The sequence below is a fragment of the Argiope bruennichi genome, chromosome 8 (assembly GCF_947563725.1).
Source record: "Argiope bruennichi chromosome 8, qqArgBrue1.1, whole genome shotgun sequence".
In the NCBI taxonomy this organism is placed as follows: domain Eukaryota; kingdom Metazoa; phylum Arthropoda; class Arachnida; order Araneae; family Araneidae; genus Argiope; species Argiope bruennichi.
This window is the reverse complement of record NC_079158.1, coordinates 20,072,937-20,089,824: the sequence shown is the minus strand read 5'-3', so window position 1 is coordinate 20,089,824 and position 16,888 is coordinate 20,072,937. Positions and strand designations below refer to the sequence as shown.

The window sequence follows — 16,888 nt, the reverse complement described above, 5'->3', positions numbered from 1 at the left end:
TAATCTTTTTTTTTTTAGATTAATTTAGATTAATGTTAAAAACTTAGCAGGATAACTCAAGATTTCAATTAGTATTTCATATTCCTAATATCCAATATTTTGCCACAGTAAATATATTTCCCTGTATGAAATAAAAAGTGGTAAAATAAAACGAGTCCAAATATAGGGAGAATTTCACTGAAATCGTAATTGAAATAACAAGACTTTGTGTTCGTTTCTAAAACAACAAACATATTAATAAATAATAAAAATACTCGCAGTCTTCCAAAATTTTATTTTCAGTCTCAAAAATAAGAAGATTTACAGTAATTGCAGTCAAAAATAATTTTTATTCCCAAAGTAAAAAAAATTCTTTCTTAACATTATATTTCATTCAGCAACAAATTCAATATACTTTGCGCGCATATTTTATACAATTCATTATTACCATATAGAGTGCTTCAAAAGGTGATATACAAGCTTTACAGCTCTTCTGTCAGACCAACTGACAAGTTTTAGAGAGGAAAAGTTGTATCAGATGTATCCAAAATTAAAACCATATGATGCTACGGCAATATAACAATAAGAAGAAAAGGAAGCAGTATTAGCATGATTTTATTTAAGAACTTTTATAATGTATATGATGGAAAAATTTAAGCAACATAATAAAAAAAATGTTCAAGAAACCTTTTCATTCGCTTTAAAGCTGGTTTCAATGCATTCTCGGGCCCACCAACTTGTGGAAGTGCAACACAGACATAGAGCACCGCAACTACGATCCTGACGACGAGGCCGATGTCCGACATTATAGGGTGAATCATAAATCATGGACTTCATGTATGCCCAAGTAAAATAATAATAATAAATAACCATGGAAGTGGGGTCTAAAAGAGGATCCTATTTGTAATCCATCTCCTGTCTTCTAATTAGGCGAACCCGCGATGCAGATAGTTCTATCGAAGACCCTAGCACATTGATAAAACGTATAGACGCCTTATCATGCTGAAATTGTATTTTCAATATAAATACATTATATCAATACATTTTCGATATACAAAATATTTCGATATAATTCGTATCCTAAGAGCCTCGGGTTTTGTTTTTGGACACAACTTCCTATTTAAAACTAATTTGCCATGGTCTAACAAATGAGCACATATTGTTAGTAATCACAAACTGACTACTCCATCCCGCCGAAAGGCACACGGAAAAACTTGAATGGCAGGACCGCCGCAACAGCAATAATGGTGGGAACTGTGGTTGATTCCTAAGAGCCATCATCGGCCACGGTACAGCTCAACCCTAAAGAAGTACGTCCCGTCATCGATGGGGGCAGCCAGACCCTCACCTTTTCGTGTACCTATAAGGATGGCGAGAACAAACTAACATGCCCGAAGCTTTTCATCTTCAATTATGAAGTGCCCCCTCCCCTGTGAGACATATATTGTTAGTAAACTATCCTTTTTTCGATTTCTTATACATCGCACTGAAATAGTTTTCTATTTGCTCTCTCGAGCTGAATAAAAATGGACGGAATATGCAATTATCTCGAATTGCTAAAATACGTCAAAAAGACTTCTTGCAAGGCCATCCACAATATTTGAAATAAATGAAAAAACATTTCAAAAAGGAATAATCTCTGCTAGATTTCAATTGCACAAACTCGTCTCAAAATGCAAACCACAAATCAAAAGCAAAAAAGAGGAAATTAATTGAATACACCATGACTCTTGAGAACATGTGCACTTCCTCATGAGAATTAAAATGAATATAATTTTTATTTTTTCATTATTTAAAAAAAAAAAACATTCAACTTTTGCTGTGCTGTATTTTACCGTAAAGAGAGTTTGAGATCAATTTTAAAAGAATAACAGGCAATACAGAAAATATATAAAAACTAGTTGATATACCCGGCGTTGCTCGGGGTTAAAATCCTTTCATGTACAAGATTTTTAACATATAAACTACTCTAATTAAAGATACAATATCTTTTTAATCGTCTGAAACATTTTTTAAATAAAATTAGCATATCAATTGAACTAGACGAATCTTAAAAATATCAATAGCTAACTCTCTCCATAAGTAGCAACTACCTAATCTACTGCAAACTTTGTTTACGAATGCTGAAATATAAGAAAGATGGTCTTCGTTTGAATCTAATTTAAGCTTGCTATTAAACATACTTTAGTCATTATCAAAAGAAGTTTTAAAATAAAAGAAAAAGTAGTAAAATGATGACAAAGCAATTCAAAGGACAAAATTTTGAATAATTTCTAATTGATTGAATAATTAATAAATACTTACACTTTTGAAAAATTGGCAGCATTCTTTCTCATGTTTTATGAAATAATTTAACAAAATTTGATAGAATTTAGCCTAGTTGTTTAGAAGGAGATGTAGAATATACATATATACACAACCACAATAACTTTTATTAATATTATTATTATAATTAAGGAGAAATGGGAAAAAATAGTTGAATTGAATTTTCTTTTCGATACATGAAAACTTTCCTTTTTAAGTAAAGACATCTTTTTTTTTTCTTCTTATTTTTGTAAACAAAATGCGAAAATTTATTGGCGATTCGAAAATCAAAAAATGCAATTGAATTGTCGTCAATCATAAAAATTGATAACGGCACTTATAATTCACAAAATTCAAAGAAAATAGTTATTTTCAATTTAAAGATATTTTACTTTAATATGATATCACAATAATTTGAGAGTAACTTTGAAAGAGCAATTCAGGCTTGGTGCCGCACCATATATCACCGGTATAATTTTATAATAGAAATAAGGTGAAAATTCACTTTCAAATTTTCTGTGGAAGACATGATTGATTGATAAAGCAGTCTCAAACCACTCATTCTTTCAGCACATGAAAAGTTATGTACAGTTACTTCTGTTTAAACATTTTCACATGGAAATATTTAGCAACGTGGACATTTCAGGTTAGACAATCAGCACGTTTTCCACAACTATTAACGTAAGATTCACATTTAGACTTTTAACAGCAGTTAGATTTGAACTGATGATTCACCTTTTCAAAATATAACATTATAATGAAAATAAACTTAAAGAATTTGCCCTCCCCCCCCCAAATAAAAATACAAATAGTTGATGTAATCATTTGACAAAAATGAAACAAACAATTAAACCGAATCCTGTAATTCATTTTTACAATCCCTTGCCTTGGGTTCACTCAAAAATTCTTTTCAAAAATATCTTCTGTTAGAATTCATCAGCTTCTTTTTCAGAGTCCCATATAGAAGATTCAATCCCAGCAGTTTGTGAGAAATCAACCTCAACATCATACTGGAAATCAGGATCACCCGGTTTCTTCCTGTTCTTTTCAAAAGTCAAATCCATAATTTCTTTCTTCCTTTTGAGAGTGACGTCATCAATATCATTCAAATTCTCATCGGGATCTACAGAGAACTCTTTGTTAATCTCTTGGAGATTCTCGTCCAAATCCAAACCTTTCATATTATTTTGAATGAGTCTCAACATTTTTTCGATTTTAAAATTCGGAACATCTTCGAGGTACTGGCTGTGATGTTCTTTGAGATCGCTGGCCGTTAAGCTCACAGAGCTACTCTTCTTGAATTCCCGCACGGGCATGACCCGCTTGCGATATTTGGAATCTTTTTGATAAAGAAGTACAATGGCCGGTTGTTTGAATCGAACTCCGATTTGCAAGGGCTTTATATCCTTCGGTGATTCTGCCATGATTTATTTGATGCAAAACCCTGTAATGAATGAAAAAGATTTTCATCAAAAAGTATATGAAATCAATATCGTGAAATTATTACAAGAAAACTCCAAAATATCAATACTATTATGTACCTTACAAGTATAATATGGTATACGATGTGTAATAGAAGTGGGTATTTCAATTTTATCACAAAAGGATAATTCACAATATGGTATTAAACTAAACCAACAAAGTAATTTTTCATCATACAATTAAAAAATTGTAACAAAGTGATGTTTGCGATTTTTACAATAAAAAGTCAACTCAGAAAAAAGGTGATTCAGATATAAATATCAAGACCATGAAGTTATAGGTGACGTGAAGACATGAAAAAGGCGTAGAGTCAAAGCTAAGCAGAGTAACTTATAAAGAAGAAGGGAGGGGGGATCACATTTTTAGACATGAGCTAAAAGTAAAAGTGATATTGTTCAAGAATATTGTGCAAGAATACATTGCTTTTACATGACGTAGAATGATCGAAGACTGGAAGATAGTTTGACCAGAGTTTCCGATGAATTTGGAATCAACAAACGTTTTGTTTGACGCACTTGGAAAACATGAGCAAAGCTGTAAGAAAAGTTAATGGTGGGTGGCCAAGAAACAGCAGGCAAAATTGCTCAGCACTTCCGTACCGTAACTGAGCGTCAGGTGTCCCAGTTTACTATGGCCAGACGACAGTATAAAAGTATTCTATTCGTCCAGCATCCGAAATGCTGCATACCACTGACAGTATAGTTTATAATGATAAAATAAACATAAAGACTAGATATCTCTTCTAGATATCTCATTCTGTTTACCGATAAGAGCTGTTTTAATCTCTTAAAAGATTATCGATACCAAATGATATAGAAAAAGATAGGAACATTTTTTATTTCTCTAAAATGAGGGGAAATGACCATTAAAGTGATCCTGTGTACTTGTGATACGAGGCATAATAATGAGTGAAAGAACAGTTTCAAATTTTAGTCAGGAGTTCATTGAAAAGAGAATGATCTTCCTCCAAGTGCGTCTATTTCCAAATACTAGGGGTCCAGACTTTAAGTTCATAAGCAATAATGAACGGTCACACAAGTCTCTTGCTGTTCTAGAGTTTCTGAAAAGATATACATTGAATGGGCCGACCAACATTCTCTCCAGATTTAAATCCAATTAAACATAATTAGGATGCTTCTGGAAGACGATCATATCTTCCAGAGACTAACAGACAACTAATACAGATGCTCATTAAGGAATATGCACTTTCGTCTGAATAAGTGCTGGAAAATATTATTTTCAATATGAACAAACATTATCATGCAATCATTACGGTTAGAAGAAGACATATCCCTTACTAAGAAACACCTTTTCATTGTTCTCCTTCTCATCTAAACATAGTTTTTTACCACCGCCATTCTGGTAATAAAGCTTTTTTTTTTCCTTGCTTTATTCCCTAACATATACATCCTATTTAATTTTTTTCTACTACATTTTTTTCATCTTTTAAGTTCTATATTGTATCTATATAGTATGAATTTCATATCTTTAAATTTACTTTAGTGAAAAATTATAGCAAAATCAGAATAGATGCTTAAGTTATGTAAACTAGTATACATGATTTCAATCACAGAATTTTCACAAAAAGCCAAGAAACATACAAAAAAAATCCAATGACTTTTATGATAGAATCTACCTTTTTGTGTCTTCAAAGAGGGAAAGTTAACTAAATTACAAATTTTAAAACTAGAGGAGATATTTTAGAATCTGATATAACAGAAGTAAAACACATTTTTAAAGGGTTGCATTTCTTCTAGAAAATCGACAGAGTTTTCTCTCTTTACAGCACTAATACGTGCTTGGAAAATAAACAAAAGAAGCAGTGAATAATTAAAGGCTACACGTAAATTACTACGACTAATTATGTTTCAACTATAACAAGCTTGAGATAAAACAGAATCAACAATAAAATGTGCAGAAAACATCTTTTTTTATTATTTAAATTAGTTCCATTCATAATATGCCACACCATTTGCATATTATGATAGCTAAATGAAAATCACAGCTGCTAAAATGCAAAACATCTTGGTCACGAATCAAAAAGGTGGTGATATTTTTGGGAGGATTCCAACACGTAATTATGTCACCTATATTTTTATTCCGTTTGTTACGAATATGGGTAATTCAAAGAGAGAACAACAAACTTATTTCAGGAACAATATCCAACCTTTTACCATACCACGTGCATTATTGATGAGTAAAAAAATGTGGAAAACAGATAAATAACAACCTAAAAATTATGATAACATATCAAATAAATATGTCTGTATCCTACAAGAAATATTAAAAGCTACTGAGTTCAAGTTCCAATTATAAAATAAATCTATACACAAAAACATATCCTTGTTTTCTCAAATCAACACCGCTGGTTTTTCGAATGTATATTGTAGCATGAATTAACCACTTATTTTTTATGGTAAGCAGACATCAAAATATGCTGATTTTAGAATGTTTCTATCAGCCTCATTTGGAAATCTGCTTATAGTTTAACCTATTTTTTAAAATAAAAATGAACATAAAAGATTACAAATTTTAAATGTTTCTATACAATACTTTGATATCTACAAATTTTCAATGCGAATAATTCAAAATGTTTTTAATAAAAGCTATTTATAGCAGACTTTTCTCTAAATCTTTTTTTTTTTCTTTTAATATTCTTATAAAGAAACTTTCAATAACAATCTTAACTTTATAAATTTAACACAGAAGAAATAAAACTTAACTGATACGTTTTGGAATGAAGGAAAAAATTAAAACATTGATAAAGATAAAAGTGTGAAATATTTTGCACTTTGAAACTGAACATTAAAATTATTTTTCTCTAGATAATCATGATAACAAAAGTAACTGACACGATGATACGTCATTTTATCTTTAATTTTTAAATAGCTAAATAAAACATTTATATATTCTCCATTATTCTTTATATAATATGACAACACATTTTGGAGAATAATTTGTAATGATAAATATTTTCACTCATTTTTAAGGTGATTCGAATTAATTAAAATGAATTGCACGACTGGTGATTAGAGTGAACCAAATTAAACAGCAAGTGTCTAAACACCTACGTTAACCTAAAGCTCGGTCAGAACCACATCTGAGAAACCACTTACACATGAGAGAATGCTGTTTCATTTCAAAGTGGGGGTGGGGGGAGATATTAACATTTGGCCGACAAGAGAAAAACGGCACTGCAGTTTTAGAAATTACCATGACATTGAAATAATTTAACATTTTATTGCTAATATAACAAGTGTGTAATTTATTTTTTAACAACAATTTTAAAGACTGTACCGCGAATTTTATTCAGCGTTTTTGTCAAATTCTTTTACTAGAGAAATAATTGCATCTTCGCTCTTAGATGTAGTAGATGGCTTCTGAAAAGGTTTTTTTCATTATTGAAGATTTTCTGGGGAATGATTCTGCGTTTTGAAGAGAGGAATACCAGCGGCGAAATTTGAACGAAATAGCAAACTAATAGAGATTCAGAAAACTTACAGAAATTAGACTGCATGTATCGAATAAGCAATAAGAAATGAACATGACGGCAGAAGTGTATGTGCAATTCTAAATTTTTAATTCTGTTTTTCTTTAAACTGAGCTTTTGCACGTATCATATAAAAAAATAAGTGATTTATTCGCAGACTGGAGCCATTTTCACATATTAATTAAAATATGACCCCACTCCCTTCCGCCTATTCAAAATCGAAACCGCATATTCGAACTATTTTGAATACAAAATATTTGTTATGATTTACCAATAGTTTCTACACAAGAAGTGCCCAACACCTTCAGTTTAATATCTGTACTTTAGAATACCTTAACTATTTTTTTAATAGAATCATACCTGAATAAGCATTCTTGGACTAAATATCTTAGCAATATAGTAGAATATAAAACTGAAATTACGAAAACAAAGCACATATAGCTATATAATCATAAAATTGAATGCGGACATTCAGTCTATATCGAAAATTAATTGTTTTCCATAGTTTTTGTAAGAAAAGCTTGTTTCGTATTAATAAAGTAGAAAACACTGCCAATTTTGCAGTAGCACACTTCAAATTAAGTAGAAAAAAAGAAGGTAAAATCATAAATTTATTTTTTTCCTTCACAATAGAGAGGTGGAAGTATATGCTATTGTTTTTTAATATTAATGCTTCATTTTATATCAAGCTCTACTCTATTTTATATTTGGCACGCATATTTTGTTTCTTAGTTTCTCGTTCATACTAGTTGCTGTTGCTTATAGTTTGGTATATATTCTGTCTCCTCAACTCACCTTTTTTGAAGGACGAACACATTTTTTTTTACTCTGTTGATACTCTAGCATTTCCCCCTCTCCCTTTCTCTCACACGCTTGCAAAATGCAGAATTTTATTTTAGCACTCATGTTTATGCAAAGTTTGTAAATATAAGTTCAGTTTGTATTTGAAAGAATGATACACAAAAAGTAATTGACGTTCAGACTTCCCTGAACTAGAATTTATGTCCCAGAGTAATTTAAATGAACTTTTGTTATAACAGTAAAATCTCATCAACCATAGAACCCTGACAGTTTTTGTTGTGTATTCTATCGGTGTTTCTTCAAAGATTTAAAAATTCCTTTTTTAGAAAATTTTAAATCAATTCTGTAAAAACAAGGTGGAAAATTATTTCTATTGCGACAAAACAAAATGAAATAAAAAATGCTTGAAATTTAAATTATCTCTCAAATAAATTCGAACTTAAAACCGTATCTAATCAATAGTTTGCTAGAAAATAATGTTATTTTCAATATATTATTTTGATATTTCTCTATTTTAAATAAAACTTTTATTCAACAGAATTCATAATGTGTATTAAATTACTGAGCAAGATCGAAATATAGAATGAAAAAATATTACTTATCAAATGAATTCAATTTACAAATAACCCAATTGGTAGGAAATTTTTTTAAGAATACAAAATAAATTGGATTGTGATGGATTAGAATTAAAAATAAATTGGATGACACAAGAGCTTACTAGCACTGAACAAGCACAAAAAACTACCTTAATGTGAAAAAAGTTTTTAAAAAACTAACAGAAATTAAACAATGACAGAAGCATAGAATGTAGTATAATTCAAGATGTGTTCTATCAAAAATTTCAATAGTTTATATAATCTATACTTTGGGATTGCAAAAAGTATAGCAAATTTCGATTCGCCTGTGACTATTTGATGTCCTTCTCTTTTTGCTAAAACAATAAGCATAATCTGTCACTTATCATTAATTTATTATCTCTTGTGTCTCTATTTCAATAAAATAAATATCTCTATTTCAATAAAACAGATATAATAAATAATAATTTGTTCTTCTCTTGAATTTATAATCATAAATTTAATAATCTAAATGAATTACTTTTGATATGTCTATTAGACTAAATCACATTTCTATTAGTTTAAAATACTCATTTCTACTATACCCATATGCAACTTTATTGTGCATATAACACCTCTATGTTTTCATATCTTATGAATATCTTTTACTAACTCTATGTTGATTCTTTTTATTAAATTTGCATAAAATTAATTAATAAGCAAAATAAGAGCATAAAGATTAGCATTTTATCTATTTAAATATAAATAAAATGAAAATTTACAGTATTTAGAATTCACATTGATCTGAAAAGCCATGTGTGATAATGAGATAATTATTAAAAATATTCTATTATAATAAAATGCTTAAACAATACAAAAGTTTCAAGAAATAAAATTTTATTTCATAAACCTTAAAATTCCAACAAATGATATAAATACAGTATGATAGAATCTTCATGCTGATAACAATGGTAAGTAAGTAATATCACAGCCAAGAGAGGTTACTAGCATTAAAAAACAATCACTTCATTACAAGTTAAACAAAATTTAGAAAACATCTATTTAAAAACAAAATAAATATGTTCTATAATTTTTTCCAAACAATACAAATCTTAAGGAATTTTTTAAAAAATAGAGCCAACAAACTAATCATATCTAAAAACAATAGGAATGAAATATTTAAAAATTCTATGTGATCTTCAATCTAAGAGGAATTTAACAAAGCTCATGAGAAAATTTAATAAAACAAATACTGATTTGAACTAAAATATCTATTCTTAAATTAAAAAACAAAAATAAATTGGAACAATCCAGATAAAAACTCAAACAACAGTATTAAAGTAACAAAATTAACAAAGAATTAAATACAGGTAATTGAAAAATGTAACAAAAGTATTTTGTTTTTTGACTAAATTTTTATATCATTTACAAAATTAGAAATTTACAAATCAATATATCATTCTGCCCCTTTGGCAAATGCTATCTTAATATATGAAATAAAAAATGAATTTATTTAAATATTCAATAAAAGTCATAAACATTTCATTAGTGTAAATAAATTTTCTACAGAGAAAATTTTTTCTTGTTTAATCAAAAGATTAAAATATCATATATCAAATATCATATATTTTAAATATATATCATAACCACAATTCCAAAACTAATAGGTTTATAAATTTATGGTAATTTAAGTAAAAGTTAATCTGCACAAAATAAAGGAACTTAAATATATCAATATATTATCTTTCAAATCTATAAATAACATTAAATCAAAATTATCCTGATAAACAGGTATGATGAAATATTTTGTCATGCCAGGAAGACAATTCCAATGAATTTTCTATCATAGGAATTTTTTAAAGTAATATGTGGACAAAATTCTATTTTATGTCATTCTTAGCCTTTAAAACAATTGTTTTTACATTAAAAAATAATATGTGGGGTGTGCATGTTATGTCTTTCTTAGCCTTTAAATTAATTGTGGCGATGCAAAAACACTTCGAATTTGCACAGTTCAGTTTGAAATTCCATTATAGAATTTTTTATAAAATAGACCCAGCACATTCAATCGTGTGCAACTGAGTATCTTACATTTTAGTAATGTCATGATTTCATGTTATGTATATTTGAGTAATTATTCTTCACAATACGGATAACATTTAACAAAATATTTAGGAATTGTTTGAGAGTGACAATGCACTAAATATCTGCCTAATTCTCCAAGAGAAAATGTAACCAGAAAATGCAAATTGTGTAATTCAAAAGGTTTGGGGGGGGGGGAATGAGTTTTTATTGTCTCAACTGTAGTACTCCTTTGTATATACCTCAATTGTACAAGAAATATACCATGAAATAATTATTTCAATTTTTTTTTTTAAATCAACTCTTTGTAACTGGTAACCTGATTTATATATTTTCCAAATATGACATAAAATATCTTGTCAAACTGAGTAATCAACAAGTGAAAAGCAATCTTGGTATTATTTTAAACATAAATAATTTCTTATTTTAAAAAAATCTCCATGGTGAAATGATTTTAACAGAAACTAATTCCCTGGTTAAACATTTGAAAGAAAGAAAAGTAACATTATTATTGACAAAAAAAAAATCAACTGAATCAGTTCTCTTCAGCTAAGTATTGATAAATTTTAATGCTATAAGGCCGAAATTCATTATTCACATAAAGAAATTTTTTCTTCGTTAATATCTCTTTCTTTCAAAATAACTGCTTTATCATTCAATTCTGAAAGGCCTGTATTTGGAATTACCATATCTTCTATATTATATTTATTAGTAGCTTCATATAAATTATTATTACTAAGTAATAAAGAATCAAAATTCCATAGAGCTAAATGTTTACTTTTACCCTGATAAGCATAAACACAAACTTTTGTAGCAAAATTTAATAATTTTTCAATTAACAAACTAGATGACAAATTGTAAAGATATGGAATTTCATCAGTAGCAGAATATCCATCAAGTAAATAATTAGCATTTTGAGAAACCGAAAAACATAGCCCACATAAAACAGCCCAATGTGCATTGTGACCTTTATTTAGACATGGTTCATGGTTTTTATCTGCATCATAAGGAATCAAAACAGGCCAGCCATTTGCAAGACTTTTTAAAATATCAGATTTATGTTGGAATAAATTGCTTACAATACATGCTTCACAATCTAACATAGTTGTAGAAAGTGTTGCCATATTATAAGTTGAAAACATTTCTCCCTTATTGGTAAATTTTGAATTTTTTGCAGTTGCGAGTATTTTATCAGCATCTATGTTTTTACTGAAAAACTGACTCGCCATTGATAGAGCAACTATACCACAACACGGTCCATCTTGAATTACAGGTACAAGAGGTTTAAAAAAAGTTACAATACTTGTATCAATGTCCTCAAATAAATATTTGATGTTTCTAGAAATTTTACGAAAAGAGCTGTTTGAATGTTCCGAGGTGGCTGGAGTTGATGCAGCAACTATTTTAGACGTTTTTGAATTTAAATTTGATAAAGGTGGAGGAGGTGGTGGTGGTGGTAGAGGAGGAGACATAGAAGTAAACATATCAGATTTCATTCCAGTTTTATTTTGCATACTGCAAAAATGAATCAGGTTGAAATCTCCATCAAACCTGAAAAATTAAGATCTAAGTTACATAGGTTAAAAGTATAAAAATAAAATTTATGAATTTATTATTGTAAGGAATGATATACTAAGATTTGAAACAAAAAAAAATGCTATTCTTATGATATAATGAATTTAAAAATATCAAAGATAGTAACTTATCTGCCATCATTTTATTGCTTAATATGACACCATATTGTGATTTAAGATAGTCAAAATTATTTCTTCTTCTTATTTAAATAAAGTAGAATAACATAAATGCTTGATCTGAAAATCTAGATAAATGTAATTTTTAAAGTCAATACTGAATCGAAACGAGTATTCTTAAAAATAAATCAGGCAATATTTATTTATTTATATTCAAGCATATTACGTACATTTCGTATTCTAAGAATGAAAAAAAAAAAAAAAAAAACTTATCAAAGATAATCTATAATGACATCAGATTAGTAATCTGAAATTTAAAACTATGTATTTCATATCAAATATTTATATATAAGCAGAAACATTTAAATGTCTTTTTTTAATTAATCCAAGGATTGTTTTTCCCTAATGGTTGATAATGCGTTTTTAAATCAATCTCAATTATAAAAATAAAATCTGTTTCATTAACTCTTAAAAGAAAAAAGGTGCTTGCATCAGAAGTTTTAAGCATAAAATCAAGCAACTTATAAAGCTTCATGGATTCCACATTTTCCTTGAATAAACCAATTATTTCAATGAGTATAACATTCAATATGAAGTAAAACTAAAGAATCCAGCACAGATAAACCTTTTCTAAATCACGACAACAGTAGAATAATAAAATATCAAAGAATACAATTAGATAACTATATTGACTTTTTAAAAACTGGTTATGACTTTTATGACTTTGACTTAAAACCAGTTATGACTTTTTAAAAGTCATAACTGGCAACTTATGACTTTTAAAAAATTTCAATTTGGCAGCTGTACCATATCTTTATTTTAGTCCAATATGGTATTACTTAATGTTATTTTTATATAAAAGCCTAATGTATGAAAACATTATAATTTTAAAAGCTTAATTTCATCTATAGTGCACCTAACAGAAAAATATTTTTCTAAAAACTGAATTCATCTGTGCCTTTATTACTTCTTTTACAAGTAAAATCACTATCTAACTCATAAGAAAATAGGAATATTTCACTAGTAATATTAAATACTCACATATTTTACTAGCAAAAACTAATAAAATATTTATGTCCTTTACCACCACCATTATCACCTTTGTCCTTTTACAAGAAAACAATGCTTTTTAATGACTCAGTTAAATCTGAATTATAATTATTTAACTAAAAATTATGAAAATACTAATAATATGCCGATATCATAAAACCATGAGATGGATCACAAAATATATGTGTTTTCTCATAATTACTGTTTATAATAAACTAAAACTATATTTAGATAATGTTAATTACTATACCATATCAAATATATACGAGAATTCCTATAAAAGACATTATTTTATAAAGCAGTCGGACAGATAGATATCATTTATAAGAGAAATTGGAAGCTCATTTAGATATGAAAGTTGCAGCAGCTTACACATACAAATACAAGAAAAAAATTAAGGGAATTTTATAAAATAAGCTACAATTGCATAACACATTAGATTCTTTATAGCTATACCTTCATTCTAATACATTTAGGAACAGCTATCAAAGAACTCACAAATTTGGCAGATGAAATCACATATAAAAATAGAAAACTTTACATTATAAGCAATTTCAGAATTTGTCAAACTTTTTACCCTAGTTCCTCTTATAATATTTAATGGTAAATACCCAGCTAATATAAACTTTAATGGATATGAACCTTAAAGTTAAACTAATAAAATACTTCTCTCTAATAAGAAAATACTACTTCTACTAATAAGAAAAAGGATGCATTATATTTTAGGAAGGCTTTAATGTGCCTACTACATGCTTAGGGACACAGAATTGAGACAAATACTAGAAGGATTATCTGCTTTGCATCAATTTCGAAACAAATGACACAAAGTTATCACTAAAATTTGAAATACATGAGCAAACATTTCAACAGGTGATGCATCATTTTATTTAGAATGATATCGCCCACAAAAAAATATTTTAATGACCCAGTTTTAAAAACTGCATAAATATTATAAGTAAGTTAAGAATTAAATATCACTAATATATATACTGCCATAGATTCTGGTATTGAAACTGCACTAACTTCACAAACAAAATATTTATAATTTGAAACAAATAAGAAATTTTATTTATTCCATCATGTTTCCGAAAAGAAATACAACTGAAACCATATTAACTGGAGCTCAGAGAGATTATAAGCAATTTTCTAAAGATAACTGTGAAAGATATTTCATGAGTAATCGCATTATTGAAAAAAATATTGTACTAACTTAAAAAGGAGATTTCTTTCGTAACATGGCAGGAAATCTATCGAATTTATGTTGATTATTGAAAATTAATTCATCACATTTTAGCAATGGAGTCCGAGTTTGTTTGTTTTTTAAACGCAATTAAAGTTTCTTAAGCTCCATCATCAACAAAATATGCAACAAAAATCGAAAACAAAACTAGGTTGTATTACTATGCACATGGTCGCAGCTAATTCTGTTTCTTGCTTGATACATTTTTTTAATAATTGGTAAGCAGATAGAATCATTGATAGAATATTGACTATTTTATTAGAAATATTTCAATAAATTTATTTTTGAAGTTGAAATATTCTCAAAATTACAGAGATAGTGAAACAGAAGAAAAAAAATCATTTAATCGAATTAAAAAAAATTCAGCGATGCTTAAATTTCTGTATATGTTATTCACTAGAGATGCATAAATCACGATTTTTTGAATAACAAATAATTTTGCTATTGTCATTTTTAAATATTTGTTCCAAATATCTGTTATTTCAATGATATTATTAATTAAAAATTATTATTTAGTATTAAATATAAAATTTATTAATTGTATTAATACTTAGTTTACTAATTTAAGTAACGTGTGATTGAATTAATTTATTTATTTCAGCTTACTTCTTAAATTTGATTTTTTTTTCAAAACTATTTGTTTAATTTCTTTATTGGAGTAAACGATTTTCTGAAAATTTTGAATTAAATATATATGTCATTTCTTTAAAATGTTTACTTTAGTTCTATAGTCTACCAATAGATGGCACCAGCAGTAAACGGAATATATGCAAAGTCAAGTCACAAGCAATTAAAAAGAATTTGTATGGAATAGCGCATCATCAAATGCGAATATCGGAGTGTCAAGGTTACTCTCATAAAGTGGAGAGGCGACTTCACACTTCCCAGTGAAGTCACCGCTCCGATAAATTTCTGTGATATGCAACTCAATGATACGATAATTCCAATAACCGGTCCGGGCACTTTTCAACCCATTCACAGATTTCTTCTTTTCTGTTTTGTTCGAGAGCTTCCATTGGACAGATTGTATCGATTGTTACTTTCTATCGTGATCCAAAACCTGTAATCGAAACATCACCAGTAAGATTGTATCAAGGATTTGAATCACACTCCTCTTTGAAAAGTATTGATCACTGGTATTTGTGACTTTAAGATATTGGTTACGTAATAACCGCTTGTAAAATATTCCTCATCCCTATTATTCACTACTAACTGCTTTACAAATGAAATGAGTCAGTCACAAATGATAACGAATCTTCCTTTTTTTAGCTAAGGAATTTCAGAATGTTTTGCTTGAAAAGTGATTTATTGAAACCGATAGGGGAAAACATGTATGTGTGAAGATATCAAATTCTTGTGCACATTTCTTTAACAGTGAAGATTTTAATCTCAAAATAATGAAGCCGAGTGAAAGATGAAATGAGTGAGTGACGAAATAATGATTCTTTTTTTAATTCAATGATTAGGAAAAACTATAGAATTATTCATGACTTTGAAGTAGCTCAATCCATAAAAGCTTACGAAATTATGTTAAATCACAAAGCTTTCTTTTCTATCAAATAAACTTTATTCAGGATTATAGTCATTTGTGTAAAATTAACTGACAAACTCATAAATGCACACATAAGGAACTTAGCTGGGAAGAAATTAATATCAAGCTTCACATGGCTAAACATTTTTTAAACATTTGACATATCATGACATTCTTCAGTTTCAAATAATATGAGAAAATTGCTGTGAGAAAAAGGTACAATCTGAAAAATTATCATTTACAATTCAAATATTATTTTTTTCTATTTATCTGATTCCAAGCAGAAGAAGAAAGTATAGTCAAAATGTGACAATAAAACACGATTAAATTAAAAATTAAATGAAATAAGCTATATTGAGAACGAAAGATGCCTGTTAGAATTAAGTTCCTGAATTTATTCATAGTTAAAACTCAGTAAATGTAATAAGAAAATAAAGTGGACACAAAGACACTACTTTGGAAAACAACAAAGAAAATGACACACATTTGAAAGTAAGCCCTGCTTTAACCAAACTAATTATTTCCTCGCCTTCTATTTCTGCTTTCAGAAAACGTTACAAATTTTTCAATTTTTTAGTATAAACATTGTTTGAATCATCATTTGAAACTGCAACAGAATTACATAACCAAACTTTAAAAATATCATCTAGCACGCAAGAGTCAACGAAAGGCAACAACATTGCG

At 28.2% G+C, this 16,888-nt stretch overlaps 1 protein-coding gene across 2 annotated transcripts; it reads right to left on the bottom strand.

Annotated features, from left to right (window-relative positions):
* Positions 1–273: 273 nt before the first annotated feature.
* On the bottom strand, positions 274–14,826 carry LOC129981459 (centrosomal protein of 19 kDa-like). 2 transcript variants are annotated; one of them, XM_056092304.1, is made up of 2 exons: positions 14,644–14,826; positions 274–3,727 (listed from the first exon to the last, which is right to left on the bottom strand). In XM_056092304.1, exon 2 carries the CDS (start codon positions 3,705–3,707, stop codon positions 3,210–3,212), a length of 498 nt encoding a protein of 165 aa, XP_055948279.1. In that variant the 5' UTR covers positions 3,708–3,727; positions 14,644–14,826; the 3' UTR covers positions 274–3,209. The 2 variants fall into 2 exon arrangements, with proteins under 2 accessions (XP_055948279.1, XP_055948278.1); XM_056092303.1 differs by lacking the exon at positions 274–3,727 and adding an exon at positions 10,297–12,243.
* Positions 14,827–16,888: the final 2,062 nt, after the last annotated feature.

Excerpts from the sequence above, each read along its gene's own strand:
- LOC129981459 (XM_056092303.1), bottom strand. The coding sequence starts at position 12,206 with ATGCAAAATAAAACTGGAATGAAATCTGATATGTTTACTTCTATGTCT.